At 52.2% G+C, this 16758-nt stretch overlaps 5 protein-coding genes across 5 annotated transcripts; 2 read left to right on the top strand and 3 right to left on the bottom strand.

The window, feature by feature from the left end:
• Positions 1-1002: 1002 nt before the first annotated feature.
• T310_2980 (Endo xylanase) lies at positions 1003-2028 on the top strand (the record flags this gene model as incomplete). The annotated part of the gene is made up of 2 exons (XM_013474147.1): positions 1003-1296; positions 1354-2028. 2 exons carry the CDS (start codon positions 1003-1005, stop codon positions 2026-2028), a joined length of 969 nt encoding a protein of 322 aa, XP_013329601.1.
• Positions 2029-2857: 829 nt separating this feature from the next.
• T310_2979 (uncharacterized protein) lies at positions 2858-4718 on the bottom strand (the record flags this gene model as incomplete). Its single annotated transcript, XM_013474146.1, has 9 exons — positions 2858-2903; positions 2939-2975; positions 3025-3044; positions 3145-3195; positions 3238-3438; positions 3512-3922; positions 3970-4177; positions 4224-4478; positions 4559-4718. 9 exons carry the CDS (start codon positions 4716-4718, stop codon positions 2858-2860), a joined length of 1389 nt encoding a protein of 462 aa, XP_013329600.1.
• Positions 4719-5580: 862 nt separating this feature from the next.
• Positions 5581-7814, bottom strand: T310_2978 (Phenylalanine ammonia-lyase; the record flags this gene model as incomplete). Its single annotated transcript, XM_013474145.1, has 2 exons — positions 5581-7585; positions 7666-7814. The coding sequence occupies 2 exons, from the start codon at positions 7812-7814 to the stop codon at positions 5581-5583; spliced, it is 2154 nt and encodes a 717-aa protein (XP_013329599.1).
• A 2728-nt stretch (positions 7815-10542) lies between these two features.
• T310_2977 (uncharacterized protein) lies at positions 10543-11766 on the top strand (the record flags this gene model as incomplete). Its single annotated transcript, XM_013474144.1, has 1 exon — positions 10543-11766. The coding sequence occupies one exon, from the start codon at positions 10543-10545 to the stop codon at positions 11764-11766; it is 1224 nt and encodes a 407-aa protein (XP_013329598.1).
• Positions 11767-12300: 534 nt separating this feature from the next.
• Positions 12301-15340, bottom strand: T310_2976 (uncharacterized protein; the record flags this gene model as incomplete). The annotated part of the gene is made up of 4 exons (XM_013474143.1): positions 12301-13228; positions 13368-13989; positions 14158-14385; positions 14659-15340. The coding sequence occupies 4 exons, from the start codon at positions 15338-15340 to the stop codon at positions 12301-12303; spliced, it is 2460 nt and encodes an 819-aa protein (XP_013329597.1).
• Between the last annotated feature and the right edge of the window lie 1418 nt (positions 15341-16758).

Below are 16758 nucleotides of genomic sequence, written 5' to 3'. Positions count from 1 at the left end.
TATGTATTATTGATTTGTGCTCGATATTTACGGTATCTATCTAGGTCCTCGTATATTCATCACTAGAAAACATCTTGTCTGGCATCGGCAGTCAGTTACGTCCCCACGGACAAATCTTTAAATACTAGTGGGATACTACGCGGAGTAGCTGGTAACTTCTTTCTTCCAGTATTGTATTGAGTCCTCTGTCAACTCCGGGTATGATTGATGGAATAACCGAATCTCCATCCATCCTGCTTGCTATTCTTACTCCGTATTGTTGTTGCTATGAGGAGGAGCTGCACAGCAATTCACTAATAATAGCGTTCGTTCTTGCCAAGGCGCAGACGATCTTACAGAAATTAAACTCAATGTAGTTAGTTAAATTTGACAACGCAGCAGCAATAACCATGATTCCTGTGTGGTTTTTTTTTTGACTTTAAGCTGTGGGGTTATGACAACACAGCCTACCCAGCACAGTCCAGCACAGCACAGCCAGCCCTAAGTAAGACAATGAGGTCATCCAGTGTCCTGCTAACAGACTATCAATAACCCACATTATTATTTATGTTATGATGCCAGCCAGCCAGCCAGCCAGAGAGCCAGCTGAGGCTGACTGAGCTGGTGAGATGTATGTACTGTGGCCCAATGTTCGAACTATTGGTCGATCCCCGGATCGACACAATTTCTCTCCTTGTATTGTCGGGTCAGGCGACGAAGTAGCGACGCTAACAGCAGGACTGTTTACACAGGGCTGGATATGACAGGTCTTCGCGAGTCAGTCGGTCCCAAGATGTTGGTTATAGTATCATCCATCCATCCATCCACTCAGTCAGTCAGTCAGGCCTCCAACTTGCGGGGCAGAGAATGTATGTATGTACATGTAGATGCATGCATGCATTTGCTGCTCTTGCTCTCGCTCTCGCGAGAAAAAAAAAAGATGTATATAGAGTCGTAACATGCCGACACATTACCTGGTGCTGTCGGTTGCGACATACCTAATCAGATTGAATATCATTCACCATGCGACCATCTTTCCTTCGATACGTCTCTCTAGCACCCCTCCTGTGGAGCGCAGCAGCATCTGCTGAGCCCGTCCGAGTGCTGGACACCGACTTCCCAGACCCCTGCCTGATCTCCACCAACGGCAAGTACTATGCCTTTGCGACGACGGGCAATGGCGTCAACGTGCAAATCGCCCAGTCGGACGACTTCGTCACCTGGGAGCGTCTGGCTGGCACTGATGCCCTGCCGGGACCGTTTCCCTCGTGGGTGGCGTCTTCGCCGACTGTATGGGCGCCGGACGTGATTCAACGGGTGCGTTTAAACTATACATAGGATTTTTCATCGTCATATCTAACGAGGTGCATCTAGCTCGATGGCACGTACGTGATGTACTACTCCGCCCTCTCGAGCACGGACCCGTCCAAGCACTGCTTTGGCGCCGCCACCTCGACCTCCATCACAGGCCCTTACAAGCCCGAAGACAACTACATCGCCTGTCCGCTGGACCAGGGCGGCGCCATCGACCCAGACGGCTTCATCGACGACGACGGCACCATGTACGTCGTCTACAAGGTCGACGGGAGCAACCTGGACGGCGACGGCACGATCCATCCGACGCCCATCATGCTGCAGGCGCTGGAGCCGGACGGCATCACTCCGACAGGGGACCCGATCAAGCTGCTAGACCGGGACGCGTCGGACGGGATCCTGATTGAGGCGCCCAGTCTGGTCAGAAGCGTCGTCAGCGGGACGTACTTCCTCTCGTACTCGTCGCACTACTACGCCAGTTTGCACTACGACGTCGGCTACGCGACAGGGCCGGCTGTGAAGGGGCCCTTCACCAAGGCGCAGGCCCCGTTGCTGGTGACGGGCGACAATACTACCAATGCTGGTCCTCTGGGTGGACCTGGAGGAGCAGACTTTTCCGTCGACGGGACGAGGATTGTCTTTCATGCGTTTGAGAATGGAAGGAATCTTACTAATGGCAGGGCGCTGTATACGTCGGGGATTGTCCTTGAGGGGGACGTCATACGGTTGGTGTAGTCTTAGCTTTACAGAAATAGCAGTATGCATGCAATTAATTGTAATTGACTTGACAGCGGTGCTATCTCTGATTGAATTCGTAAGGATTGAGAGTATGATATATAGAGTAAGTAAGTGGATTCTTTCTGTGATGAGAGAGAGAAGCTTTCATGCTTGATCGGGACAAAAACCATTTCTAGTACTGATATTAGATAGATATCTCTTTTAACTCGTAGAGATATACCATATATTCCTTCTTCGTTTTCTCTTGTATTTTACGGGAATTGCAATCCCTCTTACAGTATTGTTTACATGTGTAACGTAGAATACTGCATTGAAGAATGGATCCCTGATTCTTCGTCCCTAGATATCTATCACCACGTATTCTCTACCTCTACAGTCTGGAGACGGGTGATTGACGCCGAAAAAGAAAGAAAGAAAAGAAAGAAAGACGACATAAGGAAAAGGAAGCCTATAAATAAAAACACGACAATTTATATTATCAGTATTACTGTACGTACAGTAAACCATTAGTGTGCTAGCATTAGTACTGTACAATGAATGTCGACTGGACATTTGTGCTGTTCACGTTTATCATGTTGCTTCGTGCAGACTCGTAGCCGTATGTATGTACAGATGGCATACGTATGGTGCAAGGAATCAGAGAACTACTGTACATCATAAACTATGTAATATCATTGACTGACTGTACTGACGCAGTATTCTTAGCCCTTTCAAGTATTATTTTTTGTTATTGTAATTCTCTTCCCCTGGCATTTTTTTTAACCCCTTTTTGAACATCAGGCCAGGTCTCGACAGAGTAAGAAACGGTTGATGATTACTATTCCTACTAGTAATAATTTAGGGTTTTCATAGAAAGATATACGTGGGTCAGACTAAGAATACACAGAGAGAATGACTGACGACTTACTGACTGACTGCAAATTTCGCTTGCCCAAAATAAATCCCTTGTATATTTTAGATAGCATCGAGATATGTATGTATGTATGTACTTACTGTAGATACTACTTTCCTTACTATTTATTATTATTTCCAAGTTTGGTAACTACAAACAAAGTGGACATACTAATTTCATGAATTGAATGAATCATCACATAGCACGATATACGTACATACATCACTATATCATATTCCATACCATATACCGTATACAACCAACCGAAACACCTAATCCAGAATGGTATAACCATTTACTCTCCGTCAGCATACTCCCCACATAACCCGTCCTCGTCATTCATATCGCCGTTTTTCCGCCGGCTGGCGCACACCTGCCGGAACCAGTTTACGCGGCAGTCTTCCTTGTTCAGCCACAGCGTCAGCGGGGCCAGTTTGTTGGGCCGGCAGCCGTGGCAGTTGGGCGTGTCGGGGCAGTTGCTGAAGACGCTGTGTTGGTAGCCGATGTCTCTGAACCTGCGGGCATGTAAGTATATACACCTCGTACGAAGAAAGGGCATAGAGAGCTGAATGGTAGAGGAGAGGCTACCAATGAATGTTACGATTCTCGGCAAACAGCCCCAACGCAACACTATGAACCGGGGCATCCCCCCAGCGCTCATAGAAAAAGCCCTTTGCACGGTCCAGATGCGCAAAGTACGCCTCGTAGGCCGGACTGCGCCAAAAGTCCAGGTCGCCAATCTCAAAGTTGCTCCAGAAGTGACAGGTGCTGTAGCCGTGGGCGCGCGCGGTGACGTCGGGCCGGCCGGTGGCGTCGGTCAGCCAGTCGAGCGAGTTGTCCGGACTGAGATACTCGGGATGCTGCTCCAGGAAGGCCATGGTTTCGGGCCACAGCGAGGGCAGCGTGTTGGGGTCGTCGTAGATGTTGATGGTGAAGCCGTACGTCTTGTTGTGGTCTGCCATGAACCGGAAGACGTCGTAGTTGATGTCGCAGAAGAATCTACAGAGTCAGTATGATCCTAAAAATTCATATATGTGGCTGCTCACTTCACATTCGGCTCCACCCGCCAGTAGTACTTCATGTCCTTCAACGCCGGGTGCTTGTAGAAAAACCCCGAGTACCAGCGACACATCTGATGGTAGCTGATCTGGGAGGCATGCTTGACCCATTTGGCATTCATCTTGTCGATCGACTGCTGCAGGACGTTGGGGTCGATCCAGTCGGGGACATCCCAGTGTTCGGGGGGGACCAATTCTGCGGAGTCAGCATGAAGACATAAATACACGCATGGCATACGTACCATATCGACACTCAGCCTTGGTCTCCGCCTGCGTCCGGCGCTTGAATTCCTCCGTAAACGGCACGTCGTTGAAGAAGGTCCACGGGTAGTTGAATTTCGAGTTCCACGACCGCTCCAGCTGGCGCATCGAGTAGACCATGCCGTCCAGCTCCTCGTTGCGCACCAGCGCGATGATGGTGGCGTTGAAGGGGCGCGACTCGCCGTGGCGAGCTGCGTCTTCCGGCCGCCAGAGGTGGGTGGAGGGCTCTGCCATGGCTGTACGAAGTTATTCGCATCGTCCGATATCAGCGGTCATGTGATTGCAGCTGCAGATGGAATACATTACTTATACTTACACAGGCGCATCCGGGCTATCTCCCGGTCCCCCGACGAGAGATACCATGCATCGCGGGAGTAGACCAGCAGCACGATGGCCAAAGTCAAGACGACAGCGAGCGTGGGCTTCAGCGCTCTCCGGAAGGAGTAACAGGGATAAGGATAAGCATACAGATACATGGCGGAGCACGTGCTCCCCAGAAGCGGGGACGGTGAGCAGAGAATCAACAAAGACGACCTCTAGACCATGGTGCTTTTGCCCGAGTACAGAGATAGCGCAGCAGGCGACAAAGTCGAGGTGCAAGTCTGTCTACGAGGGGACAGTGACAGGCATATCTACGGAGTACGTCTTCGGGAAATGCGGCAACGAGACTGCAGGGAATAAGCTCAGGCGCCATGTGTAATCACGCTCGATTCGCTGGCCACGGCGTCAGGCACGCAGTCATTATTATTATTAATGAGCAGCATAAAAATAGATGCAGACCCCGCGATTAGTTCAGTAGTCTAGCCAGGCAAGAAGTAATACTCATAGTAATACTCCATACTAACTGGTCTTCGCCCTTACCAACCCAAGCTAATAGTCTCCTATCCTCTTCAGGATCATTTTCTCTCTTGACTGTATAAATAAAAGACAATAATCGCATCCTGCAGAACCATGCACAAGCAGCTTTATGCAGAATAAAAAAGCGACAAGCGTGGCTGCAGTGGATCCGCATCCGATGATTCCGTCGCCCAATCAGGTGAGAATATTCGTCTATGCAAAGGGTTTCTACCGAATAATTAAAATTAATGTTCTGATTGAATTATGCATAAAGGAGAAAAACTAGGTAGGTAAGCCACAGTCTTCTATTTATGCTTTCTTTTGTTTTTTTCGTTTTTTTTTGTAGTAAGCAAGTGTTCCTTGTCAAGTCCTTTACAGGATGACTTAAATATCAACGCTTCTGTTCAATCAGCGGAATTGGTTTGTCGACCCGTTGATTAATTCTGAAGTAATACAAGCACGGAATATCTGTGTAGAAAAATTTTCTATGACTCACTGTCATCATCTCGCAGCATCCCGGAAGCATTCAATGACCGGATCGTAGAGCGCGCCAGAGCGGATCGATTCGTAGACCGTGGAGATGAATGCTCCCACTGAGGGCGCAGTATGGCCGCTATGATCGGACAGCCCCGCTGGATCAGGCGTCTTGATCTCATCTTCGCCGAAGAACGGCACTCCGAGTCGTCCGCGCACGAAGCTGTACATCCGGCGGGCAGCAGCGCCCAGAAACGGACACGCATCGGGCTGGCTTCGATACTGCGAGCGCGTGATGCTGAACAGCTCCAGAGCGCGGTCGCTACACTGAGCCATCCATGATTTCATCGCTGAAAGAGTTTCTACCGAGGACGGCGTCGACTTCAGGATCAGCGGTTGCAGCGATTCCATGATATAGGTAAACCTCTTGCTCGAATCCATGTGCGCCGTGCGACCCAGGTGCATCTTCAGTGCTCCCCACAGTCTCGTTTGAAGGTCGTCCAACTGGGCTGCGTCCCGAAGGATGCCGCTGAAAGCATGCGTCGTGATGGCCTGGAACTCCCCGGCGAAAGCCTCGAGAAACCGGAGGTTCATGGCGCGCAGGTCAAGCGCCTGGCAGAGAGCCAGGAGATGCGCGGCCGCCAATTGCGACAGCACATCCAGCGCGTCCAGCGTGTAGCGAGCCGATATCAGCGCCAGCGAGTTCAGGGACTGGTTGCCCATCTCGGCCGTCTGGACGTGGCTGGCCACCGGGTTTGCGAGAAACCCCAGCTCCGACTGCAGTGCAGCCACTAGGATGTCCGTCCCTTTCCAGATATACGACTCGCTGGGCTCGTCGACCACCAGGTTCGGGGGCAGCCCGCGGTTTGTCGCTGGGTTGATCAGCTCCGTGCACTGCACCGACAGCATCCGCCCGATCGTCTGGCAGCCCTGCCGGATCTTTTCCACCGCTGAAGTCACCACCTTGGCCTGGAAGTTCCCTCCGTGCAAGATGCGTGCCCCTTCGGTGTCGATCAGAGGGTTGTCCGTGACGGAATTGATCTCGATGAGGATTTGCCGGTGTGCTGCCGTCAGGTCTTCCAGGACGGGGCCAATCCATTGCGAGGCCGTGCGGATCGAGTAGCGATCCTGGCGGAGGGAGGATTCTTCGGTTCCGTCGCTGCGATGGACGAGCTGGGAATCGGCCAGGAAGGCAAAGATGTTCCGTGCCGACTCGATCTGGCCGGGATGAGGGCGCACCTTGGCCAGGAACGGATCGAAGCTCTCATCAGTGCCGCACAGGGCCTCGACGGTCATGGCCGTGAGAACCTGGGAGAGTGCCGCCTGGAGATGCGCCTCGTGAAGCACCAGAGCAGCCACGCCGGCCGATACGGCTGTCCCGTTGACGATGGCGAGGCCCTCCTTGGGTCCGAGAGAAATGGGCTCGATGCCAGCCTGGGCCAGGGCGCGGTCTGCGCGTTCCACGGGGCGCGATCCATCTGGCAAACGACTGCCCACCCACGCCGTCAGGCTCGGTTTGCCCTGCATGACGCCTCCGATATACGACAACGGGCTGAGGTCGCCGGAGGCAGAGATGCTTCCTCTGATCGGAACGCGAGGGACCACGTCTTTGTTGATCAGTTGCGCGAGCGCCTGGACGGTGGCGAGTCTAGTTCCGGAGACGCCGCCGGCCAGAGAATTGAGGCGGACCAGCATCGAGGCTCGAACCCAGGCTTCTGGCATACAGGTCGCCGCCGTGGGGTGGTCGATGGGCAAGGCGGTGTTGTCGAGCAAAGCTGCCATGTTGGACAGTGACAACGCGCCCTGCAGAGGGCTTCGTCGCGTCGGGTCTGCCAGAACGCCGTAGTGGAGGCCGCGTATGAGCGCGTGCTGGAGCTCTTCGATGGCGTCTGGACGAGTGTCAGCGCTGCCCCCGAAGCCTGTGTTCACCCCGTAGACGATGAGCCCTTTCGACAGGCTGGCTTGGAAGGCTTCTGCGCTGGCGGTGATGGCACGCATAGCAGCTGGGTCGAGATCAACCGATCCTCCATATCTGAGAAGTCAGCTGGTGGGTAACAGAGTGTGAGAGTAAGAGGAGAGCAGTGAACAAAAGAAAATGACCTGACTGTCTACCTTGCGATGACAACAACTGAAGCGAGGTCCAAGTTGCGTCCATCCACGACGCAAGTCCAGGATCCAGCGTTGACAGCCCTGACATTGGCCGTAAATTTCGCCCAATGTGACAGCAGCAGCGAGGAGAAAGAGTCTCGAGGACGATCCATGGCGGAGTGTCGAGAGGATGGCTGAGGTGGCAGCACGGGTAGAAAGTGGGAGGTGCCTTTAAGCAAGAAAGATGCCGGCCTGTCGTCAGCTCGCACAGGTGGCCTGACCCAGATGGGCTGGCACGAAGATTGCAGGCAGCAATTCATTATCACCTCCTGCTTCATCCTCGAGTGTGGATTTGTGTGTGCCTTCACAGTTCCTTATCAACAAGCGGGATTGCAAGAGTGAATTTTGTCAAGCTAGATGACAAGAGTGAATTCAATGAATGCTGTCAGATCCAGGATATTTTCAATCTGAATCAAAACAAAGAAATTATTTTTAAAATAAAGTGTTCCTTATGGAAGGAATGTCATTAGTTTTGTTGCCCCTTGATGTCCTATCCGTTTTTGTAACAGACAAAGCCAGGCAGATTCCTTCTGAATGCCAGAAATAGCATCTTCAGCACTGCTTTGCATATCAGACCAGCAATGGCATTATCCGCAGCTAGATAAATATTAAGATTAGTCAATTGATTCGATAGGAAGGAGCGCAGCTTCGATTATGGAGAGTTGAGCAGGCCAGCAGTGAGGATAACCAAGAACACATATTGACGGATAAGAAAACTAAATCTGCTGTCGCGAGCTGAAAAGAAATACTTTTTCTTGCGATCAGTATTGCCTTTGAAATGGGATTCACGCAGACAATCTACTTTATTGTTAGTTATATACTCTTATTGCCAGCTCTGTTGTTCCCAAGCTCCTCCATTCCAACTGTTCCACAGTGCTTATAAAAAAAAAACTGCAGATTAGTATATACCGAGAGTTTGTCAAATCGACAGTCCACACACCAGCAGGCCAAGCTAGGGACCCATAATTTCTGAGAGTTCTTCTCGTAAGACACTTTGAATACTGATTCCATTGGATCTTTCTTTAACTACCTAAATCGAGAATTACTCAGGAAGTCTGCCCATCATTCACTCTTCATGTGCATCTGAATAGGGTTGTTACGAAGTATGGCAAGAGAGGATGGACTAGAGAGTTAATTGCATTAATTGTTTTGTCGTTCAAATCAAATCAGGGATATGTAAGGACTGTTCCTATGTTTGATTTACGCATGTATATGCCATAAAGTCATTGAGAGAGTTCCATATTTCTAACTACGTTTGCTAATAGAAATAATTAACAGGAATGTCACCAAAAAAACAAAAGAGGGTCACGGATATTTTCTTGTTAGGAATATCTGCTTGTATTTCGTCCTTATCCGTCCTCATTTTTCCAGATTATTTTTTTTGCCAGTTTTAAATGCAGGAACTAGCATCTCTGCAGGATTAGGTAGTAAAATCATCTCTTCTTTATGTGTTCCGAGTCGATGACCGGATTAAGTGCTATATGCACATGTACTGTACTCTCTCGTATGCAGTTTGACCTGCACTATGCAGGAAATGGTATATCACACGTAAACAGATTATAAACAGATTATAAATAATACATTATTAATATTCGACTACCAACTCATTATTCAATTTCAATGCAGTTGCCTTACGGAACTCCGGTTTTGCTCGGAACTCCGGCGTCACTGCTCGGGCTTGCCCATTGCAGCAATTACGCCCGTCCGTCTCGGACGAGTCCCGAACGACCGTGCGCGTCGGAGTTAATAATATTATTCTCCAACACGCACGGACGTCTGCGCACGTTCGAGATCCAGCTTGCCTCGAGTCATTATTCTTCCTTCTGCGCTTCTATCCAGTCCATTGATCCACGTGGCTGGGCTGTCCCCGCCAGCGGAAGCGCCGAAGAAGCGTTGACGTCGGATCGCGATCAGATCCCGTCAGACGCATCGACCTGTGCTAGGGCCTGTCCACTCTTACTCCATGGGCATGGCATACTATGCAGGCACATCAGGTCTCTTCTACTGCTAGAACACTGCCTGTCTGTTGATGTTCTATCTTGTCTTTCCCTCTTCTTCCTTCCTGTCTTTGATATGATCCTTCTGCTCGTGCCAGTGTGAATTACTCCGATAAAAGATCGACCAGAGGGATGTCCTGAAAGCAACAAGAACAAAAAATACACGCGGGAATAACTGCATCGTGTGTCGATCATCCCGCGCCACGCGAGGACCTGGAGAGCGATGACATTTACGTCCTCGTCGATTGGCCGGATGAGCCTCGGCTTGATTAGGGTTGAGATGGCGTCGTTCGTGAGCAGGAATAATCCTTTTCTGTTATGCTGCGATGGTCTAGAATGTATGACACTTCTTTCTCTTCCATGCCTTTGTTCTTTCCAGCAGATGAATCAATCTATCCTGGTAATAGGTCTTTTACTGACATGTCAGCTTGCAGAGAAAGACTGGTTCAGACGTCCAGAAGTCTCCAGGGCTGTTCCTGAATATAACATGAATTTAATATTCTTGGCTCACGCTCTGACCTCCAGACAAGCTTCCCAAGCTTTTCCCCTCGTTCTCGGCATTGCTAAGCTCAAGATGGCGCCTTGGCCGAACCCTCATTCCGCCGTATCCAGGTGGATATGCATCGCCGTCTGCAATGCCTCCTGCTCGACGTGCTGCTTCATTCAGATGTCCAATTGCCGCCGAGATCAGTCCACGTGCTGAGGATCCTCTTGCGATGCAGACGATTCAGCGTGTCAAGATGGAGTATATAAACAGGCTGCCGACACGATCTCCTCCGGACATTGTCTCTCTCTGTATAGCAGATCCAGTCGCTCGTTGATTACTTTCTCTGCCACCGACAAAATGCACGCCACTGCTCTCGCCCTCCTGGCTTTGTCCGCCTGCGCGGCTGGACAGAGCCTGCCCGACAGCAAGGTGCCGTTCATCGGCGGCGGCGTCTACAAGGCTGACGACCCCAAGCTGGCCAACTACACCTTCCAGTTCAAACCGCCGTTTGCCAACGCCAACTACGGCGGATACTACTCGTGGCAGGTCAACAACAACACCGTCGCCATCACCAACTTCACCGGCTACACTGCTCCGCCCGACTCGCTGACCAAGTACCCCTTCTTCCTCATCAGCGAGGGCAAGCCCAAGGCCATCAACCCGAACCCGTCTGACAAGGCCCGTCGGGACGACGAGCATGGCCAAAAGTTCCAGAAGATCCTTCACATCATCTTCGAGAACGAGTACTACGGCTGGACCATGAGCGACCCGTGGTGGCAGCTGCTGGCGCGCCGGGGCAAGCTGCTCACCAACAGCCACGGCATCACGCACCCGTCGCTGCCCAACTACGCGGCCATGGTGGCGGGCGACTTCTTCGGCATCGCCAACGAAGACTTCTACCACATCAACGCGACGACCGTCTACGACCTGCTGGACGCCAAGGGCCTGGACTACGCGACGTACGTCGAATGGTACAACCCGGCGGAGACGCAGCGCGGGCCCAACGACTGCAACAACTACGTGACGTACGGCCCCATGGACAACACCAACCCCGAGTGGGTGAGCCAGATCTACCGGCGGCTGGACACGCCGGCGATGCTGTTCACCACGTACACCACCGACTACCGGCGGTGCAGCAAGATCTACAACGCGACGGACAAGTTCGATGCCGACGTGCGCTCGCACAGCCTGCCGGCCTATTCGTTCTACGTGCCGGACATGCTGCACAACGGGCACGACCCGGAGTCGGACAGCGACTACGTGCACCAGTCGACCACGTCGGGCATGTGGCTGAACGCCTTCCTGGACATGTACCTGCCGGCGCTGCAGGAGCAGGGCACGCTGGTCGTGGCGACCTGGGACGAGGCGACCTGGACCAACGACAGCGACAGCATCCCCAACAACAACAACAGCATCGCCACGGTGCTGTTTGGCCACGGCATCACCCCGAACACCAAGGACGACACCTACATCACCCACTACGGCCTGCTGCGGGGTGTCATCCACAACTTTGGCCTGGGCTCGCTGGGTCGGAACGACACCAACGCGACCAACGGGGATCTGTACGCGCTTGTCAACTAAGCGTCAGCTTGACCTTCATACAATTCAGTCAGGATACACTCCTGTTATCGACATCAAGAACTGTACTTTTGTCCATGACTGTAGATAGAAGCTAAAGCCTAGATATTGCAATCTCATCTCCTCATCTCATCTCATCAATACTGTAATGCACACAGCAAAACTAACTGCCTGTCCAGATAATTAAGTAATTACAATCCAGCCTTAATAGTTGAGATATTCAACGTCATTCCCATTCCCATTCCCATTCTCACTCTAATATGCTGATTGAGCTATTTATTGCTCTGCAATAAATTAAATTGTATTTGGTAGGTGGTATCGTATCGTATGTTCTATTGCATTTCCTTGAATGTATAAGACTGCTGTAGCAGAGATTCTCTCTCTATTCAAATTCAATCGTGTCTTCGTCATTCGATCATTCTGTTCAATTTTATCCATTTTTTTTTCTGTTGACGGGTTGTCAAATAAAGTCAAGTCAGGTTATTGATTTATGAATTCTTTTCTTTCCTTCTCCCTTTCTCTCTCTATGTATATCTGCTACCTAAACTCATCGCTCACCTTCTTACACCACTCCTCAAACCCCCTGGCATAGCCCTTCCCCCCCTCGTCCTCATCCTTGATCGCCTCAAGCAACTCCTTCCGCGGATTCGGATGCCATCGCCCCCAGGGAATCACATAGCGTCCGCCATCCGCCACCGTAATGTCCTGGGACAGCCCTGCCCACAGCAGCGTCTGCGTGCCGCGCACCGTCTTGTACAGCACCGGCCGCACCGCGTAGTAGACGAGCCGGTTGGTTTCCTTCCAGATGGGCGTGACCAGATTGCCCGGGTTCTGCGTGATGCTGACCACGCCCTCGGGCCCGAGCTGCTTGGCCAGCCGCGCCGCCAGGAACCAATTCCCGGCCTTGCTGATGGCGTAGTTGCGGTCTTGGTCGCGGTGCGGTTTGTCCAGCTCCCCCGGCGGCACGCCCTCGGGGGGCGCCAGCGCGTCGACGAGCATGCTGCTGGACCAGATGACGCGCACGCTGTTTGGGGGCGTATTAGGGTCTTTAGCCGTCGCCACCAGTATCGGAGCCAGCAGCTGCGTCAGCAGATAGTGTCCCACGCAGTTGACGCCGAGATGCGTCTCGAGGCCCTGGGCGGTGCGGCGCGAGGGCGGCACATTGGCGACGCCGGCGTTGTTGTACAGCAGATCCAGCCTCGTCTCCGCTGCGAGGAAGGCCTCGACGAACGGTTTGACTGTGCGCAGGTCGTTGAGATCAATCGGAAGGTATTTCAGACTCCCGGTCCTAGCCTGCTGCTGTCCTCCCTTGTCCTTCTTGGCCGCTGCAGACTCGATCTGCCGAATCGCCCCCTCGGCTTTGTCCTTGTTGCGCGCCGCCATGTATACCGTCGCCCCGCTTCCAGCAGCTCCATTCCCTCCCAACTCCCAGCAGGCTCCAGCACCGTCCGGCGGAATCGCATCGCTACATCGCGATCCATGGGATTACTCCCAAACTTTGTCGTGAAGAGGTCCTGCGCGTTGGCCTTGCCTCTGTCGAGCTCTCGATGAGTGTATATACATATAGGCAGGTAGGTAGGTCTGTAGACAGGAGTTGTACTCACAGCGGATAAGCGTAATATCCAGCCTCGTACCCCCGGACAATAAACCCAAAGCGCGTGCAGCCATGTCCCCATTCCCATCCGTCTTCTTCCTCCAACCCGCTTAGCATCGTCACTTCGCTCAGCATCCGATTCCACATCGCGGACAGGTTCATGGCTTCAGCCTCGGCGCGCGTCGAGGGCGAATGTACCGCCATGTCGAACATGGTGAGGTGGAATGTATCAGGACGCCCAGCGCGCTGTCCAGATGACGGGTCTGGAGAGGATTGCGGATCGTCTCGTCGTCCAGACGTTCCGGGGGTCGTTCCTGTGGAGATGTAGCGAAATTGCCATCGCTGACATACGAATAGTGATACCCCAGCTCCTGTACCACGGCTGGCGTCCACCACCAGTTCTCCAGCATGATACTGGGAATCTCGACAAAGTCGCGCGCCACAAACGTCCCGTGGAAGACGGCATAGCGCACCCGCGACACGAGATTGTGCACTGCGTGCCCCAGCTCGTGGAACAGCGAGCGGATCTCGTCGTGTCGCAGCAGGCTGGGTTTGTGTGGCAGGGGCTTGGGGAGGTTCATCACCAAGGCGGAGGCGGGATGTCGGCGCTGTCCAGACGATGTTGTATATCCCTGTATAGATGTTAGAGGATAGCAGTTTCAGATTTGGGTAATGGATTCCTACCGGCTGGAGGAGATAGTGTCCCGCGTGATTATACTTGTCGTCTCGAGGGAAGAGGTCCAGATAGAGGTAGCCTAGGAAATCTCCTTCACTACTGCTGCTGCTGTCGTCCCACACACTGTAAACTGATACCTCCTCATGCCAGGTCATGACATGCCCCTCGCCAAACAGCGCGTACTGATCCGGAGGAATTTCCCGAAACCGAATGCCAAACAGTCGCGAGAAAATGGCCATCATACCATGCAGCGTCCGGTACAGGGAGAAATTCCGAGAACTTTCTCTCGTCAAACGAGCACTTTTCAGCCTTGGTCCGCGTTCTGTAATAGTCGTAGTCCCAGATGTAGAACCTTTCCACTTTCGCATCAGGAAACTCGTCCTGTTTGTTCGCTTTCTTCAGCTGCCGCAGCTCCTCCAGCTCTATCCGAGCAGCAGGTGTCAGCTTCTCGCGAAGACTGGTGACGAAATTACGGACCAATTCCACCGAATCGGCCATCTTGTCCTCCAGACTCAGCTGCATATAGTTTCGGTACCCTAGCAGTCTGGCCGCCTCGTCCCGCAGCAGGACGATCTGCCTCAGCCGCGGCACATTGTCCACGCACCGGTTGTCGTTGCTGACATACAGTCTGCGTCTGGTCGACTCGTTCTCGACGAACTGCATCGCGGCCGCTTGAATGGGAACCACACCTTGCCGTCTTCGCCTCTTTTCAGCCCCGCGAGGGCGGGTTCAGGAAATCCCTTCAGTTCATCTTCTGTCAGCCAGATCCCCGAAGTGGCATTGATGCTCTTCAGCGAGGCCAGAATCTGTTGGCGGAGCTCACGCTGGACCTCCGCAGAGCGAGCCCGTTTTACCGGGTCATCGATCCGGATACCATTCAGCACGAAATCGCGGTGCTTGCGCTGCAGATAGGACTGCGATTCCGGGTCTAGAGGCTCGCCGCGCTGCACGACGGCGTCGATCAGCCGGAACAGGTCCTCGCGCAGCAGTGTCTGGGCATCGAAGTCGCCGACCAGGATGTCTGCTCTGTGGCTGGCGTCGCGCAGGGTGGCGGAGGGGGCGATAGACCCGTAGAAACGGTGCAGCCGGCGGAGGGCCAACGTTTTGTTCTCATCTTCGGCGAGAGGCATCAGGACGGTGGCAAAGGTGGCATCTTCCGGGAGGATGGATGCGACGAGATGGTCCTGTAGCTGGCGGGTGTTGTCGAGAGCGGTTTGGATGTCGGTGACGATGCTGCCGGGAGTGGCATTAAAATTGGGCGGAGGCGCTCGCAGTATGAAATCGGATTCCACTGGATTTTGGTCCATATTTTCGTTCATATTATCGATGCTATTCAAAACAAAAGAGGGGTTTGGATTACCAGCTGACGTGCTCAGCAGCTGATGGCGACGCGATCGTCAGGACCAATGACGGGCAAGTGAGATGTTGGATCTGACGTACAACACGACAGAAGAATTTATCGAGAATATGCAAGTGCACATGCTCAGGGAGTCGGCCTTATAAATAATAATACGGAGCATCTTTCGGATCCAAGGACCTTTCTTTTGTTTTACGATGAAGGCGTTATTTCCGCCATGACTACTTCATCCAGTCTAGTCACTTAAATTACAGAGTCCGAAAAATTGGGGAAAAAAAAAGAAAAAAGAAAAAGAAAAGAAAAGAAAAGAAAGACAGAAAGAAAGAATGAATGAATGAAGAGCAATATAGAATGGAAATGGTAGCAAACTGTTATTGATGCATATATGTGGTATCAACAGTATGCCTAGTTGACAAGATACTGTAGAATATGCCCTATTCTCCTTCATACATAGCGCTAACCTACCCTATCTTATACCATCATCCTATGTCCCATCATCTATTCAGCAGACTCGACATGCCACGTATTCGTAACCCGGCTCTTATCCATAGGCTATCCTTCCTAGCATCTACTGATGGCGCCTTACAGGGCAGATCGTCAAAGCCATAAGTCTGACTTAGAATAGTAATATGAATCTGCGTCACCAAGTCCAGACTACCACGTATATGCACATGTAACCGGGTAAACAACCAGGTATCAATCAAACTGGTTGGAGGAAATGATTGGCTCAGCCCTAAGCCCCAAACCCCAAGCCCTAAGCCCTGGCCTTGGCCCCAATCGGGGCCCCGCCTCAGAGGGGAAGATGGGGATGACATCATGGTCAGGTCAGCGTCAACCGCCTATCAACCTCCCTCCATCAACGACATAAAAATTTTGTATTCACGACTTAACCCTGCGCAGAGATGGTCGCGCTGCTTGCTTCTTTGGGACCCTGGCGCCGGGCTGACCTAACCAACCTCGTGGATGGATGGCTTAATACAGAAAATAATTATTGTTGTTGAATGGGAAGATCGGCACTTTATTGTCTGAGCAGTGAGAAACTTGCTTTTGTTTGCGATTCACCCATTCTTTCTGAGACGGGATTTTTGTTTGGCTGGATTTCCTTCTTGCTGGATTGACACGCTGAGGTAGGTATATGTACCCGATGGTGGAAACTTGTACATACATACCCATGCTGATTGATGCTCGACCATCTCCACTCCTTCCTACTAAGATAACGATAATACTATCAGCTTAACCAAATGATCCCCCGAGAAACCATCATCTACCCCGTCCGCGCCCTCTGCGCCGCCTTCGCCCGGGGCGCCCCGACCCCCGAGCTCCTCACCCACTTCACCGAGGAGCCGATGCCCGTCGCCCACGAGCACG

This window comes from Rasamsonia emersonii (genome assembly GCF_000968595.1).
Source record: "Rasamsonia emersonii CBS 393.64 chromosome Unknown ctg1118621760045, whole genome shotgun sequence".
Taxonomy (NCBI): domain Eukaryota; kingdom Fungi; phylum Ascomycota; class Eurotiomycetes; order Eurotiales; family Trichocomaceae; genus Rasamsonia; species Rasamsonia emersonii.
Note: the sequence above shows the minus strand (reverse complement) of the source record. Positions and strands in the feature narration are given on the sequence as shown.